At 49.9% G+C, this 20,823-nt stretch overlaps 1 protein-coding gene across 3 annotated transcripts in view; it reads left to right on the top strand.

Annotated features, from left to right (window-relative positions):
• Nucleotides 1–20,823, top strand: part of hook2 (hook microtubule-tethering protein 2) — a 78,514-nt gene that overhangs the window by 40,292 nt on the left and 17,399 nt on the right. For all 3 annotated transcript variants that reach the window (XM_078429427.1, XM_078429426.1, XM_078429428.1), the window contains 8 exons: nt 1,847–2,010; nt 5,004–5,144; nt 7,507–7,708; nt 10,601–10,711; nt 12,944–13,031; nt 16,693–16,753; nt 18,161–18,301; nt 19,157–19,244. In XM_078429427.1, the coding sequence (XP_078285553.1) occupies nt 1,847–2,010; nt 5,004–5,144; nt 7,507–7,708; nt 10,601–10,711; nt 12,944–13,031; nt 16,693–16,753; nt 18,161–18,301; nt 19,157–19,244 (996 nt within the window). The remainder of the gene's footprint in view (nt 1–1,846; nt 2,011–5,003; nt 5,145–7,506; nt 7,709–10,600; nt 10,712–12,943; nt 13,032–16,692; nt 16,754–18,160; nt 18,302–19,156; nt 19,245–20,823) is intronic.

The following is a 20,823-nucleotide window of genomic DNA, read 5'->3' as shown; positions in this document are numbered from 1 at the left end:
GACTACGGGTGCTGTCTGTACGGAGTTTGTACGTTCTCCCCGTGACCTGCGTGGGTTTTCCCCGAGATCTTCGGTTTCTTCCCACACTCCAAAGAGGTGCAGGTTTGTAGGTTAATTGGCTTAGTAAATGTAAAAAATTGTCCCTAGTGGGTGTAGGATAGTGTTAATGTGCGGGGATCGCTGGTCGGCACGGACCCGGTGGGCCGAAGGGCCTGTTTCCGCGCTGTATCTCTAAAAAATAAGCCTGAGGGTGTAGACAGGTGATTATATAAAACTGATTATTTTACAGATGCTAAACACCAATTGAACTATTATTTCATGCACAAAAGATCAATACAAATGCAACTAATTTAGATAAACTACAGTCTGTATATCGTTGTGGAAATCGAATCGATGCCTTGAGTTTGTGCGCAAAATGCTCTCTGTCACAGGGCAAGCTTCTTTATGCTTAAGACGGGCTCAAAATGCTGGAGTAACACAGCGGGTCAGGCAGCATCGCTAGAGAGAAGGAATGGGTGAGACCCAAAGGTCGAGATCCTTCTTCAGACTGAGAGTCAGGGGTGAGGGGAATTAGAGGTATGAAGCAGTACAAAGAACAAATGAATGAAAAGAACAGATGAAAGCCAGCACTGGTGATGAAGGGAAGGTGGAGCCCACAATGGTTCATTGTTGGCTGTGGGAAAGGTAATCACGAGGGGATCCGAACAAACAAAGCAGGATGACTGTAAAACTACAAGTGCTCCTCGACTTACGATGGGGTCACGTTCCGATAAACCCATCGTAAACCCCAAATATCGTAAGTTGAAAATACATTTAATACACGTGATCTCGTGGCTGACTGGGAACCGCGGCTCGCTGCCGTTTAGTTTAGAGATACAGCGCGGAGACAGGCCCTTTCGGCCCACCGGGTCCGCACCGACCAGCGATCCCCGCACACTAACATTATCCTACACCCACTAGGGACAATTTACACATACACCAAGCCAATTAACCGACAAACCTGCACGTCTTTGAAGTGTGGGAGGGAACTGAAAATCTGGGAGAAAGCCCACGCAGGTGACGGGGAGAACGTACAAACTCCGTACAGACGGCCCCTTTAGTCAAACAATAGACAATAGGTGCAGGAGGAGGCCATTCGGCCGTTTGAGCCAGCACCGCCATTCAATGTGATCATGGCTGATCATTCTCAATCAGTACCCCGTTCCTGCCTTCTCCCCATACCCCCTGACTCCGCTATCCTTAAGAACTCTATCTAGCTCTCTCTTGAATGCATTCAGAGAATTGGCCTCCACTGCCTTCTGAGGCAGAGAATTCCACAGATTCACAACTCTCTGACTGAAAAAGTTTTTCCTCATCTCCGTTCTAAATGGCCTCCCCCTTATTCTTAAACTGTGTGGCCCCTGGTTCTGGACTCCCCCAACATTGGGAACATGTTTCCTGCCTCTAACGTGTCCAATCCCTTAATAATCAGGATCAAACCCGGGTCTCCGGCGCTGCATTCGCTGTAAGGCAGCAACTCTACCGCTGCGCACCATCGTAAGGTGGAAATATCGTAAGTCAAGGAGCATCTGGAGTCGGAAAACTAGGGTGGGGAAAGGACGGAGAGAGAGGGAATGCAAGTGTTACTTGAGATGAGAGAAGTGTAATATTCATATCACTGGCTTGTATGTTTTGTCCTCATTTTAAATCTTTGTGTGAGGAAGCTATTTTTACTCATTGGCTTGGAAGCGGTTACTGTTCCTGTATAAAGGCCCCTTTGGGAGGAAGCGTTGATCCCAGTGCACTTTCCATTGCCCGCCTGCTCTTCCCGCTCGGTCCCTTGACGCCTGCAGCCTTTCTCCCGCAGGTTGCCAGCCTTCTGGAGGAGAAGAACAGCTTGCTGGCCGAGAACAAGGTGCTGCGCGAGCGGTCGGGCCGCTCCAACCCGCTGGAGGACTCCACCAGCGCCACCAACAAGAAGCTCCTGCTGCTGCAGAGCCAGCTGGAGCTGGTGCAGGAGGAGAACTACAGGTACCTTCCCTCCTCATCCTCAGTGACTCTGACCTTTCAAGGGCGGCGTGGAAGCGCAGGGGTAGAGTTGCTGCCTTGCAGAGCTTGCAGCGCCAGAGACCCAGGTGCTGTCTGTACGGAGTTTGCACCTACTCCCTGTGACTGCATGGGCTTTCTCTCAGATCTACGGTTTCCTCCCACGCTCCAAAGACGTGCACCTTTGTAGGCTAATTGGCTTGGTACAAGTGTAAATTGTCCCTAGTGCGTGCGGGATATTGTTAGTGTCCGGGGATCGCTGGTCGGTGCCGACTCAGTTTCCGCGCTGTATCTCTAAATTAAACTGAACTACAGTTAGACAAGTAGCATAGCGTGGAAACAGGTCCATCGGCCCAACTTGCCCACACCGGCCAACATGTCCCAGCTACACTGGTCCCACCTGCCTGCGTTTGGCCCGTATCCCTCCAAACCTGTCCTATCCATGTACCTGTCTAATTGTTTCTTCAACGTTGCAATAATCCCAGCCTCAACTACCTCCTCTGGCAGCTCATTTCATACATCCACCACCCTTTGGGTAACTTTCCATAACTGCTGCACGTGGCATAGCAGTAGAGTTGCTGCAGGAGACCCGGGTTCGATCCTGACTGCGGGTGCTGTCTGTATGGAGTTTGCACGTTCTCCCTGTGACCTGCGTGGGTTTTCTCCAGGTGCCCCGGTTTCCTCTCACACTCCGAAAATATACAGGTTCGTACGCTAATTGGCTTGGTATAATTATAAATTGTCCCGAGTGTGTGTAGGGCAGTGTTTGTGTGCGGGGGACCGCTGGTTGGCGCGGACCGGGTGGGCTGAAGGGCCTGTTTCCGCGCGGTATCTCTAAACTAAACTTAGCTGGTAATTATCGCTTGCTCCTGTGATGTTGATCCATTCCAGTGACTTTAGTGGAGTTGGAATATGTGCAACCAAAAGCTGTTAAATTAGTCTGTTCTATACTTAGTGATAATTATCTATCTCCCATGCATTTTCAAATAGAATCCAAAGAATGCCTGAATACTTAGAAACATAGAAAATAGGTGCAGGAGGAGGCCATTTGGCCCTTCGAGCCAGCACCGCCATTCATTGTGATCATGGCTGATCATCTACAATCAGTAACCAGTGCCTGCCTTCTCCCCATATCCCTTGATTCCGCTAGCCCCTAGAGCTCTATCTAACTCTCTTTTAAATTAATCCAGTGAATTGGCCTCCACTGCCCTCTGTGGCAGAGAATTCCACAAATTCACAACGCTCTGGGTGAAAAAGTTTCTTCTCACCTCAGTTTTAAATGGCCTCCCCTTTATTCTTAGACTGTGTGGCCCCTGGTTCTGGACTCCCCCAACATTGGGAACATTTTTCCTGCATCTAGCTTGTCCAGTCTTTTTATAGTTTTCTATGTCTCTACTATAAGATCCCCTCTCATCCTTCTAAACTCCAAGCCTAGTCTTTCCAACCTTTCCTCGTATGACAGTCCCGCCATCCCGGGGATCAATCTCGTGAACCTATGCTGCACTGCCTCAATTACAAGGATGTCTTTGCAACTAACTCTTAAATGTCCTCATCTTCTGTAATCTTCATTCATTCTCGTGTTGGCATAGTGCGGGTGGTCAGTTGTACGGTTGTAAAGGGACAGACGACACCCTGCCTGATGGCACACAGGCATCAAGGTTCAGTCCCTCTAGCTTTCTATCCAATCAGTCTGAAGAAGGGTCCTGATCCCAAACCTCACTTACCCATGTTCCCCAGAGATGTTTGTTGCCTGAGCTGCCGGGTCACTCCAGCACTTTGTGCCCATCCTTGGTAACCAGCATTGCGCAGTTTTAGTTAGTTTGTTGGAGATGCGGTGTGTGGAAACAGCCCACTGGGTCCACATGGACCAATGATCACCCATTCACTATGTCTAACCTGCACACTGGGCGTCATTTAAAAAAGCCAATTAACCTACAAACCTGCACGTCTTTGGAGTGCGGGAGGAAACCAGAGCACCCGGAGAAAACCCACGCTGGTCCCGGGGAGAACGTACAAACTCTGTTTGTCCAGACAGCGCCCGTTGTCAGGATGGAACCTGGGTTTCCGGCGCTGTGAGGCAGCAACTCTACCGCTGCGCCACCCTGCCGCACTTGTTCCTTGTTTCTACCAATGTTGGGGGAGTCCAGAACCAGGGGCCGCAGTTTAAGAATAAGGGGTAGGCCATTTAGAACGAGATGAGGAAAGTATCACAAAATGCTGGAGTAACACAGCAGGTCAGGCAGCATCCAGGAGAGAGGGAATGGGTGACATTTCGGGTCGAGACCCTTCTTCAGATGGGATGAGGAAAAAACTTTTTCACACAGAGTTGTGAATCTGTGGAATTCTCTGCATCAGAAGGCAGTTACTCCAGCACTCTGTGAAATGTCACCTATCCATGTTCTCCAGAGATGCTGCCTGACCCACTGAGTTACTCCAGCACTCTGTGAAACGTCACCTATCCATGTTCTCCACAGATGCTGCCTGACCCACTGAGTTACTCCAGCACTCTGTGAAACGTCACCTATCCATGTTCTCCACAGATGCTGCCTGACCTGCTGAGTTACTCCAGCACTCTGTGAAACGTCACCTATCCATGTTCTCCAGAGATGCTGCCTGACCCGCTGAGTTACTCCAGCACTCTGTGAAACGTCACCTATCCATGTTCTCCACAGATGCTGCCTGACCCACTGAGTTACTCCAGCACTCTGTGAAACGTCACCTATCCATGTTCTCCACAGATGCTGCCTGACCTGCTGAGTTACTCCAGGCCAATTCTCTGGATGCTTTCAAGAGAGAGCTAGATAGTGCTCTTAAGGATAGCGGAGTCAGGGGGTATGGGGAGAGGGCAGGAACGGGGTACTGATTGTGGATGATCAGCCATGATCACGGTGAATGTCGGTGCTGGCTCGAAGGGCCGAATGGCCTCCTCCTGCACCTCTTGTCTGCTGTCAAAGTTAAGTTGTTCCTCTTTTGCCCAGATTGGAGGCAATCAAAGATGACTTCCGCATCCGGTGCGAGGAGATGGAGAAGGAGACCCTGGAGCTGCAGCACAGGAACGACGAGCTGACCAGCCTGGCCGAGGAGTCCCAGTCCCTCAAGGACGAGATGGACATCTTGAGGTGAGGCCCAAAGCACAACCGCCTGATCCCAGGAACGACTGGGTTCACATATGATGAGCGTTTGTCGGCACTGGGCCTGCACTCGCTGGGGTTCAGAAGGATGAGGGGGGGACCCTCATGGAAACTTACCGAATAGTGAAAGGCCCGGGATAGAGTGGATGTGGAGAGGATGTTTCCACTGGTGGGAGAGTCTAGGACCAGAGGGCACAGCCTCGGAGTAAAAGGACGCACCATCAGAAAGGAGATGAGGAGGAATTTTAGATTTAGATTTAGAGATACAGTGCGGAAACAGGCCCTTCGGCCCACCGGGTCCGCACCGACCAGCGATCCCCGCACACTAACACTATCCTACACACACTACATTTGCCCAGCCAATTAACCTACATACCTGTACGTCTTTGGAGTAGACGCAGGTCACCCTTGACACCCTTGAGTCAGAGGGTGGAATTCATGGCCACAGACTGTGGTGGAGGCCAAGTCAGTGGGTATTCGTAAGGGAGAGATAGATTCTTGATTAGTACGGGTGTTAGGGGTTATGGGGAAAAGGCAGGAGAATGGGGTTGAGAGGGAGAGAGAGATCAGCCATGATTGAATGGTAGAGTAGACTTGATGGGCCGAATGGATCTTATGAACTCGATTCAAAAACTAATTTGTTTTGGGCATGTGCTGGAAATCAAATCACAGCAGGCATTAGGTGTCTCCTGCTGGAAACTTTCAGACGTATTTATTGTATGTATTTATCTGCGTACCCCAGCCAATTTGCCAATTGGTTTTAATTTCTCTACGTTTGATGATGATGATGCTTTATTGACACATGTACCGAGGCACAGTGAAATTCTTTGTTTTGCATGCACTCCAGTAAAATCATACCGTAGAGAAACGCAATCATAGCTACCGTAAGTACAAAAGGGCAACGATGGTGGCGTAATAGCAAACTTCGCCACGTTTCTGGGCGCCCACAAAGTTGCCGAGAGTGCGGTCTTATCTTGGCCTCAAAGGCCCGTTGTCCTGGCGACGCCGATCCTCTCCTCCATCTGCCACCATCTTGAAAACGGCCCACTGTCCAGTGTTTGCCGCCTTCCTCCGCCCACATTCCGGGCCCAGCAGGGGACCAACCTCGGACGACTCCAGGGGGGTTCCCAGTCCTGCGGCGGGCGAGCCAGGCCTTCTGCCGGGGTACGGCCGCGGCCGGCCGGACGCTTATCTATTCATTGACCTGTGCCAAGAACCATTTACACGAGAGGGAGGGGATGCACATTTTACCATTACTTCTGCTTTTTCAACCAGATGCTAAGAAGTGGCTGACAGCAGAGATTTCTTGATCAGAACAGGTGTCAAGAGTTATGGGGAGAAGGCAGGAAGGGATTAGCAGAGATAGAAACATAGACAATAGATGCAGGAGGAGGCCATTCGGCCCTTCGAGCCAGCACTGCCATTCATAGTGATCATGGCTGATCATCCACAATCAGTAACCCATGCCTGCCTTCTCCCCATATCCCTTGATTCTGCTAGCCCCTAGAGCTCTATCTAACACTCTTTTAAATTCATCTAGTGAATTGGCCTCCACTGCCCTCTGTGGCAGAGAATTCCACAAATTCACAACTCTCTGGGTGAAAAAGTTACTTCTCACCTCAGTTTTAAATGGCTTCCCCTTTATTCTTAGACTGTGCCCCCTGGTTCTGAACTCCCCCAACATTGGGAACATTTTTCCTGCATCTAGCTTGTCCAGTCCTTTTATAATTGTATACGTCTCTATAAGATCCCCTCTCATCCTTCTAAACTCCAGTGAATACAAGCCCCAGTCTTTCCAATCTTTCCTCATACGACAGTCCCGCCAGATTAGCCGTGATTGAATGGTGGAGTACAGTCGATGGGCCGAATGGCCTAATTCTACTCCCAAGAACTTGTGAACGTGAGATCTTGCGTGTTTTGTTCTCTTGTTGTGGTCCCTGGTATCAGTGGGTATTTTTAAAGCAGAGGTTGATAGGTTCTTGATTAGTAAGGGCGTCAAAAGTTAAAGGAGAGAAGGCAGGAGAATGAGATCGAGATTGAGAATGAGATGAGATGAAGGGCGGTCACGGTGGCGCAGCGGTAGAGTTGCTGCCTTACAGCGAATGCAGCGCCGGAGACTCGGGTTCGATCCTGACTACGGGCGCCGTCTGTACTGAGTCTCCGGCGCTGCATTCGCTGTAAGGCAGCAACTCTACCGCTGCGCCACCGCACACAAATTGCCCCAGTGTGTGTGGGACAGTGTTAGTGTGCGGGGATCGCTGGTGGGGGCGGAATCGGTGGGCTGAAGGGCCTGTTTCCGCGCTGTATCTAAGCTAAACTAAATGATTGAGGTCTTCCTTGATATTCGCAGGCATTCCTCAGACAAAGTCAGCAAGCTGGAGGCTACTGTGGAAGCCTACAAGAGGAAACTGGAGGACCTGGGAGACCTGCGTAGACAGGTCAAACTCCTGGAGGAAAGGAACACTGTCTACATGCAGAAGACCTTTGACCTGGAGGAGGAGCTGAAGAAAGCTAACTCAGTCCGCAGCCAGCTGGAGGTTTACAAGAGACAGGTAAGGTGCATCATACGTCACCCACTCCCTCCCTCCTAGATGCTGCCTGGCCTGCTGAGTTACTCCAGCATTTTGTGACACCTTAAACTGGATCACATTGTCATCTCACTTTGTTACTTTAGTTTAAGAATATATAGTATAAGAAAATAACTGCAGATGCTGGTACAAATCGAAGGTCCAACAAATCATCCTCCAACATTTCCGTCACCTACAACGGGACCCCACCACTGGCCATCTCCTCCCCTTTCTGCGTTCCGCAGAGACCGTTCCCTCCGTAACTCCCTGGTCCACTCGTCCCTTCCCACCCAAACCACCCCATCCACAGGCACTTTCCCCTGCAACCGCACGAGATGCAACACCTGTCCATTTACCTCCCCCCTCAGCTCCATCCAAGGACCCAAACAGTCTTTCCAGGTGAGACAGAGTGCACCTGCACCTCCTCCAACCTCATCTATTGTTTCCGCTGCTCCAGATGTCAACTTATTTACATCGGCGAAACCAAACGCAGGCTCGGCGATCGCTTCGCTCAACACCTGCGCTCGGTCCGCGTTAACCAATCTGATCTCCTGGTGGCTGAGCACTTCAACTCCCCCTCCCACTCCCGGTCTGACCTTTCTGTCATGGGCCTCCTCCAGTGCCATAGTGAGGCCCACCGGAAATTGGAGGAACAGCACCTCGTATTTCGCTTGGGCAGCTTGCAGCCCAGTGGTATGAACATTGACTTCTCCAACTTTAGATAGTTCCTCTGTCCCTCTCTTCCCCTCCCCCTTCCCAGTTCTCCCTCTATCTTCCTGTCTCCACCTATATATATCCTTCCTTTGTCCCGCCCCCCTGACATCAGTCTGAAGAAGGGTCTCGACCCGAAACGTCGCCCGTCAGACTGATGTTAGGGGAGGGGGCGGGACAAAGAAAGGATGTAGTTGGAGACAGGAAGACAGTGGGAGAACTGGGAAGGGGGAGGGGAAAGAGAGGGCCATTGTTTCGCTCAACACCTTCGCTCAGTCCTCCTTAACCAACTTGATCTCCCGGTGGCTCAGCACCTCAACTCCCACTCCCAGTCTGACCTTTCTGTCCTGGGCCTCCTCCATTGTCATAGTGAGGCCCACCGCAAATTGGAGGAACAGCACCTCATATTTCGCTTGGGCAGCTTGCAGCCCAGCGGTATGAACATTGACCTCTAACTTCAGAAAGCTCCTCTGTCCCTCTCTTTCCCCTCCCCCATCCCAGTTCTCCTATTGTCTTCCTGTCTCCCCTCCCCTGACATCAGTCTGAAGAAGGGTCTCGACCCGAAACGTCACCCATTCCTTCTCTCCTGAGATGCTGCCTGACCCGCTGAGTTACTCCAGCATTTTGCCATACCTTCGATTTGTACCAGCATCTGCAGTTATTTTCCTACAATACAATACAGTATAATACAATTAGACAGTGCAGTACAATACATATAGACAGGGGATTAAAGCATGTAAACAGTAAAAGGTAAACGGTAACAGCAAGCTGATAATATAAAAGGGTTTCTTCAGTTATATAAAGAGTAAGAAAGAGGCGAGGGTGGATGTTGGATCGCTGGAGAATGATGCAGGTGAAGTGATAATGGGGAATAAAGAAATGGCAGAGGAGTTGAATAACATTTTTGCATCAGTCTTCACAGTGGAAGACACCAGCAACGTGCCTGAAATTCAAGAGAGTCAGGGGGTGGGAGTTAGTGGAGTGGCTATTGCTAAGGAGAAGGTGTTTGGGAAGCTGAAAGGGCTGAAGGTGGATAAGTCACCAGGACCGGGTGGACTGCACCCTGCGGTTCTGAAAGAGCTGGCTTTAGAGATTGTGGAGGCATTAATACTGATATTTCAAGAATCACTCGAGTCAGGAGTGGTTCCAGACGATTGGAAAATTGCCCATATTACCCCGCTGTTCAAGAAGGGAGCAAAGCAGCACAGTGGGGACTATAGGCTGGTTAGCCAGGCTGCAGTGGGTGCTGAGGTCTTACAGTCCACTAGGCCAAGTGGACACGTTGGGCCCAAACCTCTCCTGCATTGGTGCAGCACCCTCTCCCCCACCCTTCCCTCCTCTCTGTCCCCTCCCCCTCCCCTCCCACTCCATCCCCCACAACCCCCTTCATCCTCCCTCCACCCCCACTCCCCTTCTCCTCTCCTCCTCCCCTTCTCCCTCCCCTCCCCTTCCCCCTCCCTTTCCCCTTCTCCCCTCCCCTTCCCCCTCCCCTTTCCCCTTCTCCCCTCCCCTTCCCCCTCCCCTTCTCCCTCCCCTCCCCTTCCCCCTCCCTTTCCCCTTCTCCCCTCCCCTTCCCCCTCTCCTTCCCCCTCCCCTTCTCCCCTTCCCCACCCCTTTCCCTCCCTCCTCCCTACCCCTTCCCTAGGAGATAGATTTAAACTTTAAAATGTGAAGGACTTTTAAAATATAACACCGATTTCAATGAAAGTTCTTCCATTAGCACCAAAGGGACGACGGTGAGTAAGGTGGGCCTAAAATTGTCGCGCTATCGTGTACCGTTTTGGCTGTAGTTCAGGAACAAACAAACAAACAAACGAGAGTTTTAGTATATAGATTACGGAGGTTACGGAGTACTTATAAGTTCATGGTAAAATAGGCCAAAGTTAGTTTGGTTTTGTGAAGGGGGTCAAGTACTTGATGGGCCGATTGGCCTAATTCTGCTTCTATCACTTATGACCTTATGGATGGGGTGGTTGACGTGTTCGAACGTTGGTATCATCAGGCCCGGGCGGGAGCAGGGATGAGTTGGGTGGAAATGTTCCTTGCTTCTGTTGGCTGCTTTCGTGCGGTTGGCTTCTTGTCAAAATGACGGACTAATGGAAGGCTGGTTCATTCCCTCCCTCCCAACACCCCCTGCTCCCTCACGCCCGGCCGCGCCCTTCAAAGGTCCACGAGCTTCACAACAAGCACACGGAGGAGTCGATGAAAACCGAAAAGTGGCAGTTTGAGTTCAAGCACCTGCAGGAGAAACACGACGCGCTGCTGAAAGGGAAAGAGGTGAGTACGGGAAAATGGATGGCTGAATTAAGCCAGCCTCGGGGAAATCCCCAGCACACCAGGCAGTCCGTCTCCCTCTTGGCAGTGAAGGGAAATCCCCAGCACACCAGGCAGCTCGTCTCCCTCTCGGCAGTGAAGCGGGCAGAAGAACGTTTCGGGTCCAGGAACCTTTATCAGAACTGGGAAAAAGAGAAAATGTTAGTTTGACAATAGACAATAGGTGCAGGAGGAGGCCATTCGGCCCTTCGAGCCAGAACCGCCTTTCAATGTGATCATGGCTGATCATCCTCAATCAGTACCATGTTCCTGCCTTCTCCCCATACCCCCTGACTCCGCTATCCTTAAGATCTCTATCTAGCTCTCTCTTGAATGCATTCAGAGAATTGGCCTCCATTGCCTTCTGAGGCAGAGAATTCCACAGATTCACAACTCTCTGACTGAAAAAGCTTTTTCCTCATCTCCGTTCTAAATGGCCTACCCCTTATTCTTAAACTGTGGCTCCTGGTTCTGGACTCCCCCAACATTGGGAACATGTTTCCTGCCTCTAACGTGTCCAACCCCTTAATAATCTTGTATACGTTTCGATAAGATACGTTTTGAAGTTGTGGAGAGGGTGTGGAAGGAATGGAGAGGACATTGGAAGTAATCCTGATGGAGTTTATGCGGTGGTGGTGATGCAAGATGGTGGCTGAGGGAGGTTAGAGAATGATAAATTATATGTTGACTTGTCCATTAAACACCTGCTTTGAAGTATTAATACTAATAAGGGGCGCAGCACTCGAGCTGCTGCCTTACAGCGCCAGAGACCTTCGTTTGATCCTGACTACGGGTGCTGTCTGTAGGGAGATTGTACATTCTCCCTCTCACCACGTGGGTTTTCCCCAGGTTGCTCGGTTTCTCCCGCACTCCAACGTCGGACAGGTTTGTAGGTTAATTGGCTTGGTAAAATTGTAAATTTTACAATTGCTCTCTGTAGGGAGATTGTACGTTCTCCCCGTGACCTGCGTGGGTTTTCTCCACGATCTGCCGTTTCCTCCCACACTCCAAAGACGTGAGGATATGTAGGTAAATTGGCTTGTTAAGATGTAATAAAATTGTCCCTAGTGGGTGTAGGATAGTGTTAGTGTGCGGGGATCGCTGGGCGGCGCGGACTCGGTGGGCCGAAGGGCTTGTTTCCGCGCTGTATCTCAAAATCTAAATTAAAAAATCTTCGGTTTCCTCCCACACTCCAAAGACATACAGGTATATATGTTAATTGGCTTGGTAAATATAACAATTGTCCCTAGTGGGTGTAGGATGGTGCTAGTGTGCGGGGATCGCTGGGCGGCGCGGACCCGGTGGGCCGAAAGGGCCGGTTTCCGCACTATCTCTAAACTAAAAAAAATACTGGAGCGACTCAGTGGGACAGGCAGCATCTGTGGAGAGAAGGAGTGGGTGACGTTTTGAGTCCATACCCTTCTTCAGACTAAGAGTCGGGGGAGGGGGAGAAACAGATATGGAAGGGCACGATGTGAAAACGAGACATCAAAGGGGACGGCGGTCAAGGGAAATGTAGAATAGATCATTGTTAGCTAGAGGAAGGTGACAACGAAGCATGGGTGCTGTCTGTCTGTCGGGAGATTGTACGTTCTCCCTGTGGCCACGTGGGTTTTCTCCAGGTGCTCGTTTCTCCCACACTCCAACGACGCACAGGTTTGTAGGTTAATTGGCTTTGTAAAATTATAAATTGTCCTTAGTGTGTTTGGGGTTGTGTTAATCAAAGATAATAGAGCAGAGCAAGATAGACCACTCGGCCCTAAAAACCGTCGTCTGTCATGGCCAAAGATACTTGAGGAGCAAGATAGACCACTCGGCACTAAAAACCGTAGTACATCACGGCGCCATTTTAGTAGGCAGAAACGTGCAGAAACATTTAAAAAGAAGAATAACAAAAATCTGTGAATTGATAAATGAGATATATTCTGCATTTTTATGGTATCATCACACATACTGTTCCCCCAAAACACTGAGAGGCTTAGCGAACGGCGGGTTCTGCTTACTAAAATGGCCCCTTTGCGTACGACAATTCAGTGTTGGCGATTTCAACGGAGTGGTCCATCTTGCTCGGCTCCGTTGTCTTTGGTGTCAGTGCGCGGGGATCGCTGGTCGGAGCGGACTCGGTGGGCGGAAGGTCCAGTTTCCGCGCTGCATCTGTAAGCTGAAGTAAACTGGTAAATGTTTGTGTTGCCGCAGCGATTAATCGTGGAGCGTGACGGCCTGCGGGAGACGAATGAAGAGCTGCGGTGTGCACAGGCGCAGCAGAGGTTCCTGGGCAAGGCCGGTACGTCAGCGTTCCTCTCACCGGTTGCAGCCGGCATCTCTGCGCTGAAAGGGTCAAGTCATGTTTATTTGTCACGTACACATACACGATGTACAGTGAAATGAAAGTGGCAACGCCTGCGGATTGTGCAAAAAATTACAATTACAGCATAAAAATGACAATTAATACAGAAAAGAAAATGTAGTCCCTGGAGTTATAATAGTTAACAGTCCTGATGGACTGTGGGAAGAAACTCCGTCTCATCCTCTCCGTTTTCACCGTGACAGCGGAGGCGTTTGCCTGACCGTAGCAGCTGGAACAGTCCGTTGCTGGGGTGGTAGGGGTCCCCCATAATGTTGCTGGCTCTGGATCTGCACCTCCTGATGTATAGGTCCTGCAGGGGGGCGAGTGTAGTTCCCATGGTGCGTTCTGCCGAACGCACTACTCTCTGCAGGGCCATCCTGTCCTGGGCAGAGCTGTTCCCAAACCAGACTGTGATGTTGCCGGACAGGATGCTCTCTACAGCCCCAGAATAGAAGCACTGAAGGATCCTCAGAGACACTCTGAATTTCCTCAGCTGTCTGAGTTGGTAAAGGCGCTGCCTTGCCTTACCCACCAGTGCGGCAATGTGTGTTGTACATGTCAGATCCTCTGTGATGTGGACTCTCAGGTATTCTGGGAGACAGCGTTCTGGCTGCTATCTGGGCCATTTCATTAGTATCAAAGGTAGACACAAAATGCTGGAGTAATTCAGCGGGTCAGGCAGCATCTCAGGAGAGAAGGAATGAGTGACATTTTGGGTCAAGACCCTCCTTCAGACTGATGAGAGACTAGCGAGAGAGGAGAAAGGTCTCGATCCGAAACGTCACCCATTCCTTCTCTCCAGAGATGCTGCCTGTCCCGCTGAGTTACTCCAGCATTTTGTGTCTACCTTCGATTTAAACCAGCATCAGCAGTTTTTTTCCTAACCAAAAGTCTGTAGCCTCCTTTTGCTCCGGTATTTTATTTCATTCTTCACATGTTTAAATTGTAATGTTTTATTTTTAATTGTTTACTGTATGTCGTGTTGTTACTTGCGAGCAAAAAGCACCAAGGCACATTCCTTGTATGTGTACATACTTGGCCCATAAATTTATTCAATTCAATGTTCATACTGAAGATAGGCACAAAGTGCTGGAGTAACTCAGCGGGTCAGGCAGCATCTCTGGAGAGAAGGAATGGGTAACGTTTCAGCTCAGAACCCTTCTTCAGACTCAGTCTGAAGAATGGTCCCGACCTGAAACATCATCCATCAGTTTCTCCAGAGATGATGCCTGACCCGCTGAGTTACTCCAGCACTTTGTGTCTATCTTTGGCATAAAGCAGCACCTGCTGTTCCTTCCCACTCAATATTCATACTGTAGGGTTGTAAGCAGTGTTGTTAAAATGAGCATCAGCCCTACCCGCTGCGCCACTGTGCCGCCCCTTGTTGTTGCTGTGCCTGTTTGGGGATGCCTAAGACATTACAATGGAGCTGCACACAACTGTCCCGACCCGAAATATCTCCTCCTACCCATGTTCTCCACAGATGCTGCCTGGCCCATTGAGTTACATAGAAACATAGAAAATAGGTGCAGGAGGAGGCCATTTGGCCCTTCGAGCCAGCACGGCCATTCATTGTGATCATGGCTGATCACCAACAATCAGTAACCCGTGCCTGCCTTCTCCCCATATCCCTTGATTCCACTAGCCCCAAGAGCTCCATCTAACTCTCTCTTAAATCCATCCAGTGAATTGGCCTCCACTGCCTTCTGTGGCAGAGAATTCCACAAATTCACAACTCTCTGGGTGAAAAAGTATTTTCTCACCTCAGTTTTAAATGGCCTCCCCTTTATTCTTAGACTGTGGCCCCTGGTTCTGGACTCCCCCAACATTGGGAACATTTATCCTGCATCTGGCTTGTCCAGTCCTTTTATAATTTTATATGTTTCTATAAGATCCCCTCTCATCCTAAATTTTAGTGAGTACAAGCCCAGTCTTTCCAATCTTTCCTCATATGACTGTCCCGCCATCCCGGGGATTAACCTCGTGAACCTACGCTGCACTGCCTCAATAGCAAGGATGTCCTTCCTCAGTCTGAAGAAGGGCCTCGATCCGAAACGTCCCCCATTCCTTCTCTCCCTAGATGCTGCCTGACCCGCTGAGTTACTCCAGCATTTTGTGTCCTTCCTCAATTTAGGTTACTCCAGCACTTTGCTTTTTAAAAAAAATATAAACCCGCCTCTGCAGTTCCTTATGTCACAATTTAATGTGGCCTGGTGTAAGTATTTAACCACACTGTACTTGGTTTAGTACAGTTTATTGTCACGGTTAGCGGGGTTTTGTTGTGTGCCAACCAGTCAGCGGAAAGACAATACATGATCACAATCTCTGTGTAAATGCAATAGCATGATTAACGTTCAGTGCAAGATAAAGCCAGTAAAGTCTGATCTAAGGTAGCCGAGGGTCTACAAGGAGGTAGATAGTAGCTGCCTAGTTGTTGGTAGGATGGTTCAGTTGCCTGATATCAGCTGGGTAAACTGGGGTACCGCAAGGCTCGGTGCTGGGTCCGCAGCTATTTACAATATACATTAATGACTTGGATGAAGGGATTAAAAGTACCATTAGCAAATTTGCAGATGATACAAAGCTGGGTGGTAGTGTGAACTGTGAGGAAGATGCTATGAGGTTTGCAGGGTGACTTGGACAGGTTGTGTGAGTGGGTGGATGCATGGCAGATGCAGTTTAATGTGGATAAGTGTGAGGTTATCCACTTTGGTGGTAAGAATAGGAAGGCAGAGTATTATCTAAATGGTGTCAAGTTAGGAAAAAGGGACGTACAATGAGATCTGAGTGTCCTAGTGCATCAGTCACTGAAAGGAAGCATGCAGGTACAGCACGCAATGAAGAAAGCCAATGGAATGTTGGCCTTCATAACAAGAGGAGTTGAGTATAGGAGCAAAGAGGTCCTTCTGCAGTTGTACAGGGCCCTAGTGAGACTGCACCTAGAGTACTGTGTGCAGTTTTGGTCTCCAAATTTGAGGAAGGATATTCTTGCTATTGAGGGTGTGCAGGGTGACTTGGTTTACTAGGTTAATTCCCGGAATGACGGGACTGTCGTATGTTGAAAGACTGGAGCGACTAGGCTTGTATACACTGGAATTTAGAAGGATAAGAGGGGATTTTATCGAAACGTATAAGATTATTAAGGGGTTGGACACGTTAGAGGCAGGAAACATGTTCCCAATGTTGGGGGAGTCCAGAACAAGGGGCCACAGTTGAAGAATAAGGGGTAGGCCATTTAGAACGGAGATGAGGAAAAACTTTTTCAGTCAGAGAGTTGTGAATCTGTGGAATTCTCTGCCTCAGAAGGCAGTGGAGGCCAATTCTCTGAATGCATTCAAGAGAGAACTAGATAGAGCTCTTAAGGATAGCGGAGTCAGGGGGTATGGGGAGAAGGCAGGAACGGGGTACTGATTGAGAATGATCAGCCATGATCACATTGAATGGCGGTGCTGGCTTGAAGGGCCGAATGGCCTCCTCCTGCACCTATTGTGTCTGTTGTCTATTGAAATGTGTGCTAGGGGCGTAATATAGACTTATAGACTCGTAATATAGACTATCTACCTCAATATCTTGACTTGTGTTCTCTGTCCCTTTGCAGCATCTGATGAAGATTTATCAGTGGGGAATCTAGCAGCGGAGATCATTCCTGCAGAGCTCCAGTGAGTCATTATTTAAACGCATGCCTTTCCCTCCATCACCACCACCCATCCTCGCCCTGCCCTCTGGTCCCATGTTCTTCAATTCGACCATATTTTACATTTATTTTGCCTCTGTCTCATCAAAAATATATCTTTTTATGTCAAAAAAATGCCATAATGCAATAATAGCTTGTAAAATCCTGATCCAAAGTGGAAATGCACATTTCAAAGATTGTCATTTAAGAAAATAACTGCAGATGCCGGTACAAATCGAAGGTATTTATTTCACAAAATGCTGGAGTAACTCAGCAGGTCAGGCAGCATCTCAGGAGAGAAGGAATGGGTGACATTTCGGGTCAAGACCCTTCTTCAGTCTTTTTGGTTAATTTGCTTTTGGTCAAAATTATAAATTGTCCCTCGTGCGTAGGATAGTGTTAGTGTGCGGGGATCTGAAGAAGGGTCTCGACCCGAAACGTCACCCATTCCTTCTCTCCTGAGATGCTGTCTGACCCGCTGAGTTACTCCAACATTTTGTGAGAAAGAAAAGATTGTAATTTGATATTTTGACAAAATTGACGGTCTGACTGTCAATTGTAGGGTTGGTTTAGTGAAACAGCGTGCAAACAGGCCCTTTGGCCCACCGAGTCCACGCCGAACAGCGATCCCCGCACACTAACACTATCCTACTAGGGACAATTTATCATTTTTACCAAAAGCCAATTAACAAAAAAAACCTGTGTGTCTTCTAGGTATCGCTGGAAAAGACCAGTGAGCTGTTTAAATCAATTAACTTTTTCTTTTACAAGATTCCTTAATCAAAGTGTGGAGTGTTTCTTGCAGGTTTAGTTCATTAATTTATTATTATTATTGTCACGGGTGCCGTCTGTACGGAGTTTGTACGTTCTCCCCGTGACCTGCGTGGGTTTTCTCCGAGATCTTCAGTTTCCTCCCACACTCCAAAGACGTGCAGGTGTGTAGGTTAATTGACTGGGTAGATGTAAAAATTGTCCCTAGTGTGTGTAGGGCAGTGTTAGTGTGCGGGGATCGCTGGGCGGCACGGACCCGGTGGGCCGAAGGGCCTGTTTCCGCGCTGTATCTCTAAATCTAAAATCTAAATCTAAACATGTACGTCTTTGGAGTGTGGGAGGAAACCGAAGATCTCGGAGAAAAGTCAAGGGGAGAACGTGCAAACTCTTTACAGACAGCACCCGCAGTGAGGATCAAACCCGGGTCTCTGCGTTTATCTGATTGCCGGTCGGCGCGGGCTCGGTGGGCCGAAGGGCCTGTTTCTGCGCTGTGTCTCTAAACGTTCGGCAAACGGGCAAACATTGTGGTGTGGGTCCTTGTGAGCATTCCAGCCCGGAACGCACCTGTAGTTCTGAGGCACCTGCATCCTTCAACTCTAAACTGAACCTGTGGTTGCCGTAGGGACAAGGTGATCCGGCTGCAGCATGAGAACAAGATGATGCGCGCTCAGCAAGAGGAGACGGACCACCACCGCTTCCACGAGTTCCAAAGCGTGTTGGACGATGCCAACAGACACACCCACAAGCTGGAGAATGAAAACCGGTGAGAGACAATCAATCCCTCAGCTAGGCACACCGCGCTCGAGTAGCTCAGCGGGTCGGGCGGCATCTCCGGAGAAGGTGAACAGGTGACACGTGGGGGAAGCAACTGCCTGGCCCATTGAGTAACATAGAAAATAGGTGCACGAGGAGGCCATTTGGCACTTCGAGCCTGTACGCACCGCCATTCATTGTGATCATCCACAATCAGTAACCCGTGCCTGCCTTCTCCCCATATCCCTTGATTCCACTAGCCCCTAGAGCTCTATCTAACTCTCTTTTAAATCCATCCAGTGAATTGGCCTCCACCGCCCTCTGTGGCAGAGAATTCCACAAATTCACAACTCTCTGGGTGAAAAAGTTTTTTCTCACCTCAGTTTTAAATGGCCTCCCTTTTATTCTTAGACTGTGTGGCCCCTGGTTCTGGACTCGCCCAACACTGGGAACATTTTTCCTGCATCTAGTTTGTCCAGTCCTTTCATAATTTTATACATCTCTATAAGACCCCCTCTCATCCTTCTCAACTCCAGTTAATACAAGCCCAATCTTTCCAATCTTTCCTCATATGACTGTCCCGCCATCCCGGGGATTAACCTCGTGAACCTACACTGCACTGCCTCAATAGCAAGGATGTCCTTCCTCAAGTTAGGAGACCAAAACTGCACACAATACTCCAGATGTGGTCTCACCAGGGCCCTGTATAACTGCAGAAGGACCTCTTTACTCATATCCTCTCGTTATGAAGGCCAACATGCCATTAGCTTTTCTCACTTTTTCAACTAAAACCAAAAGCTACAACATTTCAAATGGTTGAATGTGAAAGGATGTGCTGTTGACCTTGGTAATGGATGTGTTCCAGGCTGAATCAGCAGCAGATCACGGAATTACGGTTGCAGGTGGAACAGCTCCAGCAAGCTCTCCAGGAACAGGGAAGCAAGGCCGAAGATGTGAGTACTAGCTGTGTGACTGTCTATTCTCTATATAAAATATCGGAGGATACCTCGGGTTGCCAACTGTCCCGTATCAGCCGGGACATCCCGTATATTGGGCTAAATTGGTTTGTCCCGTACGGGTTCGCCCTTGTCCCGTATTAGGCCCGGGGGCCGCTGTAGGCCCGGACACTGTAGGCCCGGACACTGTGGGCCCGGGCAGTGTGGGCCCGGGCCGTGTGGACCCAGACACTGTAGGCCCAGAGGCCCGGGCGCCACCTAAGGGAGTTTGCGTAGCATCCCGCCTCCCGGCCCGGGCGGCCGCCATTTGTGGAGATGGAGCACATGGCCGCTGGCTGGGTGAGGTCAGGTGGGGCACCTTTTGTCCCTTATTTGGAAGTGAGAAAGTTGGCAACCCTAAGGATACCTGAAGTATCAGTCCTTGAATAGTCTTCTCCCCTTCCCTTGTCTGTCTGCCTTGCTCCCATCAGCAAACTGCCCCTGAACCATGGTCCCATGTGGAAGGGTCGTTCAGCCTAATATAATTCCAAGGGTGGAGACTGATTATGATATTAAATGCAGCCCAGTTAATGAAACACTTAGGTTTTCACTCCGGTAACTGCAGCTGAGGTTTTATTGTGTGGGAAGGAACTGCAAATGCTGGTTTACACCGAAGATAGACACAAAATGTACTTTCACCCTGAACTCCAGATGGACAATTAGTTGTGGGAATCTCACTCCGAGTGGGACATGGTTTTCCCATCCCAACGCCCCATGCCTCCCAATTTGCCCTCAATTTGGGAATGCGGGATTCAGCAGCAGTGTGGTGAGGGAGATGCCACCGGTCTCTTAGTGACGGGGCTCCTGGACTCTGACTGGGATTGCCAACTATCTCACTCCCGAATAAGGGACAAACGGTGACGTCACCTTCCCGTGCCCCACGTGACCTCACCCAGCCAGCGGCTCCTGCACCACCAATGGCGGTCGCCCGGGCTGGGAGGCAGGTTGCAACACAACCTCCGTTGAGCAGCGCCCGGGCCTACACTTTCCGGGCCTACAGCAGCCCTCGGGCCCACAGTGTCAGGGCCTACAGTGTCCAGACCTACACTGGCTGGGTCTACAGCGGCCCCCAGGCCTACAGTGGGCGGGGTAAATGTAAAAATTCAGGTTCGATCCAGACTACGGGCGCCATCTGTACCGAGTTTGTACGTTCTCCCCGTGACCTGCGTGGGTTTTCTCCGAGATCTTCGGTCTCCTCCCACACTCCAAAGACGTACAGGTATGTAGGTGAATTGGCTGGGTAAAATGTAAAAATTGTCCCTAGTGTGTGTAGGATAGTGTTAATGTGCAGGGATCGCTGGGCGGCGCGGACCCGGTGGGCCGAAGGACCTGTTTCCGCGCTGTATCTCTAAATCTAAATCTACAGTGTCCAGTCCTACAGTGTCTGGACCTACACAGTGTCGGGGCCTACAGTGTTCGGACCTACACTGGCCGGGCCTACATCAGCCCCCGGACCTACACTGTCCGGGCCTACAGCGGCCCCCGGGCCTACAGTGTCCAGGCCTACAGCGACCCCCGGGCCTAATATGGGACAAGG

This window comes from Rhinoraja longicauda, chromosome 37, assembly GCF_053455715.1.
Source record: "Rhinoraja longicauda isolate Sanriku21f chromosome 37, sRhiLon1.1, whole genome shotgun sequence".
NCBI lineage: Eukaryota > Metazoa > Chordata > Chondrichthyes > Rajiformes > Arhynchobatidae > Rhinoraja > Rhinoraja longicauda.
This window is presented reverse-complemented; position numbering and strand designations above follow the sequence as displayed.